We start from the raw sequence: 12,171 nt of genomic DNA on the forward strand, positions 1-12,171 counted from the left end.
AAAGAAATAAGTAAATTTTTTCACGAGAGATCATCTCGTGTTGAGTCGCATCACGATTGCGAAAACACCCTATATAAATGGAAAAGCAAGGACTTGGAAAGGCAGCTGCATTTGAAATTCGACGTCGGAACGAAGAAGATCGTGCGATATCGAATTCGCGATTTCGTTTCTAAAAGTTGAAAGTGAAGGAAGGGCCCGGTGGACTGGAATTCGACGAACTCACGATACGTATGTATATCGATGGTGAACATCGTTCGTTCATGGGAGACTTCTTGCTCGTACACCTTCAATAGGGTGGCTGGCTTGGTTCCAAACGACCGCTACTGCGAGGATGACGATGAAAATGAGATTCTCGGTTCAATGCCGGGAATCGAGCAAGGATTATGTGTCTTCTGTCGGAGGACGTCAACCGGCGAATAAACTGGCGTCGCGTTGCTGGCCAGCCAAGAAACTTTCCCGTTAGCGGTTTCGTTCGAATTCCACGTACGTAATTCCCGGTTCTTTGACGAATCACGCGACGCGACAAGGAAGCGGTGAGATTAATAAAAATTAAAATACACGCGTACAAGGGGAAAGTCTTTTTACTTATTAACGAGTTTTATATTGCCACTTTTATATCTAACAAGCTCTCTGTTATTTGGGATGGAATTCATCAGGTACGTTCTATAGTTATCACGACTTAGCGCTTTAATCATTTTGAATGGAAAAATGTTCTTTCGCCGAAGATTTTGATAAAGAATTAAATGTATCGAAATGTCTTTTTTTATTATATATCGAAACTTTTCAATATTTCAATATTAAAGCTCCAATATTACGAAGCTCTTCTTATATTCTTTTCTCGTAAAATAATCCTTTAACGAGTCGATAAAGATTTATCGCATTCGCGTAATCCTTCGAAAGACTTTGCAAAATTCATTAAACTTAATTACGTTATTACGGCAGATTCTTATCAACGAATAAATCAAAATCTCACCGTTAAGAGAATATATAAAATATAGCTGATGATAATTAAGTATACAAACAGAAATTCTCATCGCGGTTTTATCTTCTATTTGCAAAAACCAGTCGAAAACTAAATCTAAATTATCTCGCGCAACCAACACGATTTATAGCGTTTTTGAGCGTGAATTTGGTCTCTTTTTTTTTTGTTTAGAAAATGCTTTGTCCCCATCAGTTTCGACAGGAGCGAAATCCCAGAGAGCAAAAGGTAGCGAAACGAGAGAGGTATATTCGCGCTGATCCGATCGGGTTGTCGAAAACGCGGCATCGTTTGAAGCTGGATACTCTGAAAGAAATATCACCCTGTGTGCACTCGTGTACACTAGAGAGCTTGCAATGGACAGCTTTCGCGCTCTTGCGCAGTTATTGCACATTAAAATTAAAAGGTCAGCTTTTAAAATCAATCTACAATTTTTGCGTGGTCTGCAAAACCCTATGGCGGTGTTTTAGCCATTTTGGCTATACGCGCGAATCTTCCTTTTCTCCTAGTTCGCTCTTTATCCCGTATCGATGCATCGGGGTTGGGCTTTATACCTGCTGCGAGCAACAGAAAACGTGAATGGCGTTGGAAAACTTCAAAGGTCGGGGAGAAAGCTCGCTTCACGGTGGCATGCAATTTCACCAGAATCCAAATCGCTTTCGTATATCATCGAAGGGTGGAAGCAAAGTGGTCTGACAAAACTCACCCAACACGGTGCCCACGTATGAGTGCGACGTGTCGAAGTCAATGGGGCCGTTCGTGCTCTCGAATGTCGCATCCTTGCTGAATAGACCCTTGTCTTGTATCAAGCGTAACGTCCACTGTCTGAAACAGTAACGAAACTTGTTATTAATATCAGGCAATTAGAAGTTTTACGTCTCATAAACGTGTACATGTAGTTGTTACTATCGTATGAAATACGTAGCGTACGAAATATCCGATATCGTTGTACCTACGAGGCTCGAGACAATTCGACGGATATCATTTTCCGCGTCAGTTTGATCCTTTACATTCGTTAATTGTGTCTGTTACTACTTTTTCAACGATCGCCTCGAAGTCGATCGAATCGATTAATCTTTCGAGTATGTAACAAAATAACGAAACACGACCGGAAAAGATATCCATCTTTCGTCTACGAGTCCAGTGTACGTATCTTACGTATTATTTTAATTCCTCTTCTTACTTCTTTATTAATTACTAAACATTTTTTACAATTTTTAATTTAACTTCCTTTTATAATATATCTTGCAATTACATACATGGCACAGCAAATGAATCATTGTCTTTATTCGTCATTCCTTTCAAGCGTCTTCCCATTAAACGCAGAATCCAACCAAGGATTCATTATTTTTCGAATATTTGATGCACTGTCCTTGCCGTGTACTTGATATTCGAACGGTTAAAAAACCGGAAGCAGTGTGTTTCGAATTAGCAACAGCTCTACGAACATAAAGGAGAACAGGATCGAGACGAGGTAGACAAAGTATCGGTGATTTACACATTGTTCCTAAGAAAACGACATTGCCCCTAAGAACTCGTCGACTAATCCTTTCGCCGATCAACGCAATCAGGTTTTTACGCTCGAACGGTTCTCGCCTCCACCAGGTCCATCATAGAAAAACATCGTACAAGAATGAATCATAATCGAAGAAATCTTGAAAATACCAGCAGTCGCCGGTTAACCTTGCGACTGTCCGTTGCGTTTCACTGCCCCCAGGACTGTTGGATCGTCACGACGTAGGGTCAATGGTAACGAGTAGTCTCACGGTCGACGGCTGGACATCGGGAAACGTGCAAGAAGCGCGATGTCGTTGCATGAGTGTCGAGGAACGTTAGATCCAAAACCCGTTGTGCTCTCGTGATTCAGCGATTCTTGGACGATGACGCGATCAGGCCTTCCCCGGTACTCGACTCTTCCGAGTGGAAAACCTGTAGTCGAAGGACGAAGCGAAGCATACTACGAGAGCGGTTAACAACTAACAATAAGGCTACGATAACATGGAATTGATCGACAACGTAGTAGCGCTTTAAGGCGCGTTTCATTTTGTGTCAAGCAATCAGATAACGCTAATTAATTGATAACTAATTCCATGTCTAATTTTATTCTCGCGTTATACCACACTTGTAACCTTTCTTCGGCTACGCGGTCTCTACGCTGTTACCTACGCATACTTATGCACACCTGCTTGTCATTTAGTCACGTACCATTTGTTAGCTAGGTAAAGCCCTGATTGGCTATCGCTGCCCACTTCTAGCTTCTAAAAATAGTACGAAAGAGGCCAGGCATAGTAATCACATCAGTTCTCTTATATCAAGTTTTTGAATATTTCTCGTAGCATGACTTCTGGTCTACAAGATATCCTATGGCCCTATACCGATAGTATTCTTAACAGTATCGTTCGTTTCAGGTAATCTGTCACAGGTACCTTTCCTTAACAAAAAAGCATAATCATCCTGATCCAAAAATGTATATGATGAACGTACCGCAATAGAAAAAAAATCACGAATAAAAGAAGCACACGGAGTACCGTGTCGTGTTTCGCGAAAGAGAACCGGTATATTAAACTCTGTATCCTGAAAAATCTCGAATCGATTAAATATATTAAAATCTCAAGTCTCAACGCTCGACGACATCGCGTTGATACCATCGTGAATTCGACACTAATCAAGCGATAGCTCGGAACTGCGGCTTCTAAGAACAAGGGATCGACGTTGCTGTAAGATGGACGAGCGAAGCGCGACGACTTTCAGACTTGGAATATTAAATTTAGAAACGCGAAAGGATGGAAGACTGGCGCGTGGCATTGAAACGCGGATTGACCAGGGATTGCGTATGGAATGCAGCGAGTGCACGCTGCTATAATCCCGGATTCGAGGGTAAATGGATTAGGTTTAATTAAATTCGCAACGAGCCTGGATTATTCGCGAACACGCGTAGACCGACAAAATATTCGATCATCTCGTCAGTGTTAGAGGCAAAAACAGAAAAACAGAGGGAAACGAAAGGTAACGCTGATGTTAAGAGACAAGGAGAATTCCCAGGTTGATCATGGAAACCGTATCGAGCAAAATATGTTCGGATTGTTAAAAGAATGGTCCTACGAAGTTTCTCCCAGAATATCAGGATGTTAAATGCACGGACGTAGTCGTAAATCTGAGCTTATATTTCCTTCTTCGAATACGAAGATTGTAGGAGAAAAATATCGCAAGTATAATTTAGTAGAGTTTCCAATCCTGATGTTCTTTCGTAATTATTTAGCGATCGATGGTGTATTTCGGTATAGTATAGTTAAAAAAAGAAACAAGGATATAGTTCTTTAAACAGTGTATGCCTAATATCTACGATAAGACAATCGATGCTTTCGAAGTCGGTATTTTTCCAAAGAGTCGGGAGAAGTTAATATTTTTCGTGTAAATATTTTTCGAAAGAACCTCGTAATAAAGTTTAATAGAAAGACGATTTTGATAGCCTATGCTTGGAAAAGGACCAAAGGTTTCTCGACAGAGATTCACTGAAAGAAACAATACACGTAATATTTAATAGAACGTTCAACTTTTATTGAATTTCACTACGTACCTCCCGAACAATCTAGTGCTTTAATTAAGTACGCGATATTTTGGAGAAACCAGCCGCGGTTAAGGTTTTATTTGTATTTAAAGAATACTACGTTTCATATACCGAATCGAATTTAGAATAAATAACGAATGGGAAATAAACCGCGAATAACGGGGAGAATATTCGCCAACAGCCGTAGCAATTTCAGATCCCGGTAATTTCTATCATCGCGAAACAGATTTCGTTTGAAATTCACGCCGGTGTTTTACAAGATGCCGCGAGGAAAAGGAGACACGGAGGGCTCCTCCTCTCTACTCCTTTGCCTCGCGGAAAGAATTTAATACGGAGCATTACCATAAAGAAACGAGGCACAAGACGAGCCGGCATTACGTAAGGTATCAACGGAAGAGCAACAATTAGTCGCGGATCCTCGTACCTTTCTCGCCGCATCTGCTGCAATTATTTTCCTAACTCGATAGCAAGCTGTTGGCGATAACGGTGAACCCTGTTTCCTTCCTTATTCCACGAGATCGTTCTATTGTTTCCATGAAATTGGTCCCGTTAAGAAATTCATAAAGCTGTCCGTAAAGTGCGTGACTCGCGAAAAAAAGGCGACGAGGTCGCTCGAACGATTTATCTCGTAATCCTTCGGATTTTCACCGCTGTATTCGAGATTGCTGGACTCTTTCTATTTATTTATACACCGATTTACTTGCTCGAGATACTTGTACGCTTTTACCATGGAAAATTTGTATGCGTGCGTTGTGTGTGTGTGTTACGTATAAAACGCGTCGAAATTTTATTAGAACAACGATGAGACACGATTGTGACGATTGTGTTGTACAATTTGAAAGCAATCTGACGTGTTATCGTTTGGATGACATATCTGAAATCCTACATCCATATACCACGTCCATATGAAAGCTGCATACGAACAAATTTTATCGTATATTTTCGATTTACCTTTATACGGGGAATTACGTTAGTGAAATTTGTAACCAATCTGAAAATGTATACGTATGTGGTGATTTACATCATGCACCTCAAACCCTGTATCCTATTCCGTCTTCTATATCCTGTATCCTACATCCATACGAACAAATTGTATTCTATATTTTCAATTTACTTTTACACAATTACCTGCTTCTCGGTTGTACTCCGATTTCGAAAACATGCCATGATTGTATGAGAAATTATAGGATTTTTACTGCAAATATATACTTAATAAAAAGTAAGTAGACAGCATGAGTGACCATCTTAGAAATATATGAAATGTTAAAGATATTAACTCATTGGTCCAACTAATAACGAGAAGTAAATTGTAAATGTCCAATAGAAAAAAATGTTAAAGATGTTCCCAAAGAATATTAAGACTTCATGAATATGTAATTAATATTTATTCGCGCATCGTTGAATGTATATCGTGGAATAAATTTTACCCCACTTTCCACAGATTTTTGCGAAATATGTCAAGTCAAATAAAATGCGAAACGTTCGTTCGCGTCTGCTATCCTTAACGTTTAAAAAATTGAAAACGTTGATTTATGTTTCGCGTCAACAGTGCGTTAATATCGATATCATTGACCGTTCAAATATCTGTGCAACCTTTGAGAAGTACCCGTACGTACTGAATACGTCGTAATTTCAAAACGTATATTTGCAGATTTGTCTGAAAATTTCCCAATATGATTATGGCAGTCGAGTCTCGTGAATGCTAATGAAATTTCCAAATGTTTCCTATGACGCATAATATATTCAACGAAAGGTACTCGCAAGTATTGCAATATTTTCGTGAGCCTGTGCACATCGAACATATATGAAAGAGGGACAAAAGCCGATATCGCCGATTTATAACGTCAACTTATCCACATTCTGGCTTCAACATCTCTCTCGCTTATCTACGCTCGGACACTTTCTGAAAAGTGACTTTTCGCGAGACCATCGCCTCTGGTAATCCCGGAAAAGCAACACGCTGGATTTCTCATAAACTTTTTAGAACGTTGCGCGACGCTCTCCTGAATCCCGTGTAACGAATCCAATAACACGGTCGTCCACGAATCCGATTTTCTCCTGACGAAACGAGGAATCTAATAACGCCGCTTTATTTATCCGTTTTATACTAATAAGCACTGAATACTGAAAGATGAATTTCCTCTTGACCCCTTTGCTGTCTATTTTACGAGAGAATCGGCAAAAGCTGAAGAAAGGAAAAATCAAGTTATTTAAATCAGATTATTCCGCGGGATATTTACTGTGGTTACAAAAGCTACTTCTACAGCATTGTATTTATTATAGCATCTACGCATTAATTAATCGGCAGACTGCACATTTTTATGTAATTTCATATTTTTACGAAGAAGATCAAGGATATGAAACTCGCATAGAAAATTGTTTCGTTCGTTAAAAATGAAAAAGACCACTCCATTTTGAATATTTTATATATTTTGTATATTAGACACGGTTCATGAATCTTTGCATCTTTAAATTTATTATAAATGCGTAAAAAACCGGCGGTCTATTAATTAGGTTCAAGTATATTAAATTTTGTATGATTTAATGGTATATCCACACGATTATAAAAATTTCCTACTATACGAACGAAATGTAGAACATCGTGAAAAGACGCTTATTATTGTGCACTGTTGTAGCGTTACTAGAAACTTCAATATTTAGATTAGTTTGCTTTTTCTTTACCATAACGTGCCTAATCTCTATAAAAGCAACGGATCATAGCAGAAATGAGGGGGTGGAGCAAGACACGTTGAAGGTAATCCATCTCGTAAAGTTGAAAGTACGGCAAATAATAATTTCTAGTTTTACAAGAAGAGGAAGATACCAAAGAACAAGAGAAGTAGATAACAATCTGAAGATTCGATTAACGATAAACATATGTTTGGCAAATATAATACCAAAAAGGATTTAAGATATACATAAGAACTATCCAGAGTACTGAATTTTTTGTTTGTAAATAATAAGTTAATAATAAGTTTTGTTTGTAAATAATAAGTTAATAATAAGTATCTCAAATATTTTACTTTATTTTTTAATCGATAATTCAAGGATATTCCAAGGATGCCTCTTGACTTTCTACATTGCAAAAATGGAACATTAATTAAGATATAAGAATGAAAGCTTAAAACAGAGAAACTACGTAAATATGTTCACTGTATCGATTCATTCTGTTTGCCATCGTGAAGTATAGCTATATTGGAGCATGAGAGACAAAAGGATATCGAAATTTAATTGATTCGACTATTTTCATTTTACCCTGTTTTCTGTTTATAATTCAACAATATTCGAAGAATGCCTTTTGACTTTCATGACTCCATACATTGCAAATGGAGAATTAATTAAGATATATCGAAAAATGTTTAAAGCAGTGCTAGGTTTGCTCTGTTTGGGACTATGATGTACAGGTTGGGCCAAAAAAGACGCGAAGGTCATCGAAACTTAGTTGACTCGAATAACTTCATTTTGCCCTACTTTCTATTTAAAATTCCAGAATATTCTAGAAGAATGCCTTTTGACATTCTGCATTGCAAAGAGGAACAGCGACGAAGCTGCAACATCTACGCGGCGTTGCTTTATAAAGGTTGCGCACCTTCCTTTCTTTCGTTCCCTTTCGCATCCGTCGGTCATTAGACGCCTCCGTGTGCGCGACACGCGTTGCGTTCGTTGAATTCAACCTGTGCCCACGTGCGGGAAAACTGGATCTCAGCTCTCAGCCATCCAGTCTGTTCGTGGCGACTATATTCGGAAGGCTCGTGCGTAAGGAATGCGATTATACAGGGTGATTCTTGGAGAATCGTGCGCGGATGTCGTGAAAATTTTCTGCCGTAAAAAGAATTTCCTGGGTCTATCAAAAACACGTATCAAATGAAAAATTTCGTGAATTCTCGACGCGTTTCCAAGAACGCGAACAAATATCCGCGATAAAATACAGTTTCTGGTCAAATATTTCACTAGCACGCGTAATCAATGCACTGGCATGCTATCGATGATATACACGTGATCTATCGAATGAAAAATTGCTCGAATTTTTTAAACGCCTAGATTCTCCAGGAAATTTCTACATTGCCGTTTATAAATGTTAGGATAGGCTACTATCGTGTTTCAAGACGCTAGGCCGGACGAATGATTGATAGGTAAGGACTTTAATCGATGATAATGATCCAAAATATATATCGTTGCATACACAAGAATCTTGGTACAAAAAACAAAAGGATTTTCGTTCAAACGATTAGATACGTGTCGTTCCATTCTCATCGAACTGATGTTGCTATTTTATGTAATTCGTTACGTGCCGAGGGGATTGTTATTTGAGAATATCGTAGGTAGCATGTGGGTGGTTAGACCTTTTGCAATTTATGTAACAAGCGATTTAAAAAGCTTGCAACTGAACGACAATTTTAATAAAAATGTGGATAATCGAAACGCTGGTCGAAGTTGTTCCTAAATGCTCGCATCGTGGCCGCGTTTCCCGGTAAACCAGCTTAACCAGTTTTCGTTGAATAATTTCTTACCCCGCGGCCGAAAAGAGCAATTACCGGCTCGTCGATCGCTTAATAGCAATTACTGGAATCTATTTACGTCGGTGGAGACGGTCGGTTGAAAAAGAGAGAGCCAACCTCGAGAGCTTTGATCTTCGCTCGATTCCAGCTAAAATCGCCCGGTTGTCCGACGGTTAATTAAATTTCAGTCGCGAAGGACGCCAGAAACGAAATTGCCTTTCGTCATGAATTCGATCTGTTTTCAGGCCCCACCCACGCCTCTCCCATTCTATCGGCCGTGACGTTCAAGTTTCGCATAGTCCGCGTGCCGGAGATTCGTCGCTTTGTCCATGATACCAGACAAACTGCCTCTGCTCTGCTAGCTTCGCTGGCGGGCGAAAATTCGCGCGACCTACGGAGAGGTTCGGCGAGTCGTTCGAGTTGAAAGGCATCCGAGGTCCTCTCTGTGTGTCTGGTCTCGCGACTCTGCTGCCAGCGAGTGAATAACCGAGCGACCGACGGGGCGTTCGTCTCTTTATGTAAATCGGTCGAATTCACGGCAAGCAATAAAATGTAAAGCAGAGTGTAGGTGGGCTGCGAGCGTCCTAAATGTCGTACCAAGCGTACCTCCTCTTTTTCTTTCGCCAACTCCTCGCGTCCCTTCGTATTTCCACCCTGCTGCTCCTGGTACAAACTGGCAAGATAATGCGGTGGAGGGTGGCAAAGGAAACGTGTGCACAAGGGTGTAGCTCGTGTTTCTCAGGCGCCACGCGTCTTTTATACATATCGACGATTTAAAACTTACCGCGATACAGAACGATCTGCCAATTTAGTGTCGCCTTCTCTCCCTTTGTCACGACAGGATCGGGTCCCCGTTTTGCGCGTATACGTGTTTTCCGGAGTTCTTGTAAGTTTGCAGTGAAATTTTGTAGCACAATGGCAGGCAGGGAAAATCGAAAATAGAAACGATTCGAAGAAACAACGTAACTGTATAAAACAAAACTAATTGGACAAGAGCAACGTATAGACAAAGTATAGACGTAGTAAAATACAATAGGACGTAGGATAGATAAAAATCGGCAATACACTGCGAAACATAAGTTAAGAAATGTCTAATAGAAAAAGGAATACGTACTTGTATATACAAATACGTACAGATGCTGGGCTTTCTTTTATTCGCCGCTGTATATATTCGTTTTAATTGACAAGGAATTCCATCGTTGGAGAAATTCAATTTGAGTTTTAATTTGTAAAGCAATGAACCACAAAAATATGTAAATGTAACAGCGCGGCAGGGTTTTAACGTAATCGGAAGCATTGATAATGTGATTACGTGTTAACGACTTTTTAATTGTCAGCTGGAAAATTTGCGAACCATTCTCCGACGTTGGACAAAAGAAGCGATTATAAATTGTTCCGAAGCACCTGTCCTCGCAACGCTTACGCGGCCGAAATTTATATTGTTGTCCGGTCGCGTAATTAATTTCATTTAAGGGAAATTCAGGAAAGCAAATATAACGTAATTTTGTGGAAACAAAGGGGATTCTATTACATCCGCGGTGTATCGCTTCCAAATGTCAGGAAAGCTTTGTTTGCCGGTTTGATATAGTACCAAGTATCCTGTAACTCTGTTAATCTATCCCTTTGCGCCTGCGACATTCGCACGTGCACGCACTAATTCGTGTAACGCGTATAGCTTCTACATGATCTTGACCTTAATTAACTTCAGCTCTATCGACCTAATCGTATGACAATCTTAGAACACCGATGCCATTTGACGTACCTCGATACGCGATTGGAATTTCGTTTCTCCGAAAAACATATACTACCACGCTTAAATATTTGAACACCCGACATAGCACGACTAAAATATTACTATTCTTGTTGTATTTTTACTGTTATAATTTATAAGTATAATGAACGTTTCCCTACTGTCAATTAAGAGCTTCATTAAGATTGATGCCATCAGACGTGCTACCATATGCTACTGGAATTTCGCTTTTCCCAAAACCGTAAACTATCACATCTGAGTATTTGGATACGTTCGATTAGGATATTAACATTATTTTTATCCTCAACGTTGTAATGGAAAAATGTCTCTCTACCGTTGACTGTTATAATTTTCAGTGGATGAAACAAATTACTGCGTAGGTTGGACGACCAAAACCATTATTAACTACTACACATTGTTAGATTTGTAGACAAAGTTCAGAGTATTCAACAAAATAATGGAGCCATGAAATATACGACACGACAGTGGATGCAGAGCACGCTAAAACGAATATGAGCTGTAATGAAGTCAAATTAATAACATGTACATATACGTGACATCTTTTTACGAAATAAACTTCGCTATCAAAATTTGCTCGTCTCCCTCGATTATACTAAAAAAAAAAAAAAAAAAAAAAAAAAAAAAAAAAATAGGAATAAAAAAAACATTGAAACTCCTGAGCGATCCTAGTTTAAAGTCCACAGACTGTACCTTGCAACCGTTAGTTTCCAGGCAAGTTATCTCGCGAAGAAGCAAGAAACATCACGTGGTTGTAACGAAGTAATCTCGCTTTAAGTGGCAAAAAATTCGTAACGAGATGAAATTCATGTTGGCAAACCGAGATGTTTAAACGTAGGCAGCGTAAGCAAAAATCGCGGAACAGCAGAGCTCGGCTCTCTTTTGATACGTCGGTGAAAGAAAGGAGAGTGGTCGCGGCTGGCACGGTAATTCGTTAAAGAATCCTTTAATGTCGTGTTCATTTCGCGTTTGTAATTTCCTCGGGAAAAATGTGTCGTGACCCAGCGCGCTAGTTAGCGAAGGAACGTACTTACTTTTACTTAGAGAGAAGTAGAGAGAGAGAGAGAGAGAGAGAGGGAAAAAAGACTCACTTGTCGAGCGCTTTCAGTTGCAGCAGCAAAGGTTGATTGTCGACCGCGTCGGAGACATCGCGACGCATCCGGTTACTATGTTGTCTCAAGGCCGCGGTATCATAGGAGGCCACCTCGTAATAGCCGATGTAAGAACTGAGCGTGATACCTGAAACAGATGGTAACCGAACATCCTTCCATTAACTGCTTTATAACTGTGAAAAACAAAAAAGAAAAAAAAAACGAGTATGAGAAAAGCTTCAGAAGGTTGGAGCTTAACTATAGCG

At 39.6% G+C, this 12,171-nt stretch overlaps 1 protein-coding gene across 2 annotated transcripts in view; it reads right to left on the minus strand.

Annotated features, from left to right (window-relative positions):
* Positions 1-12,171, minus strand: part of LOC126869964 (disintegrin and metalloproteinase domain-containing protein 10-like) — a 55,026-nt gene that overhangs the window by 29,850 nt on the left and 13,005 nt on the right. For both annotated transcript variants that reach the window (XM_050627208.1, XM_050627209.1), the window contains exons 3-4: positions 11,906-12,053; positions 1,686-1,804 (exon numbers count right to left, since the gene is read on the minus strand). In XM_050627208.1, the coding sequence (XP_050483165.1) occupies positions 1,686-1,804; positions 11,906-12,053 (267 nt within the window). The remainder of the gene's footprint in view (positions 1-1,685; positions 1,805-11,905; positions 12,054-12,171) is intronic.

The sequence above is a fragment of the Bombus huntii genome, chromosome 10, assembly GCF_024542735.1.
Source record: "Bombus huntii isolate Logan2020A chromosome 10, iyBomHunt1.1, whole genome shotgun sequence".
Taxonomy (NCBI): Eukaryota; Metazoa; Arthropoda; class Insecta; order Hymenoptera; family Apidae; genus Bombus; species Bombus huntii.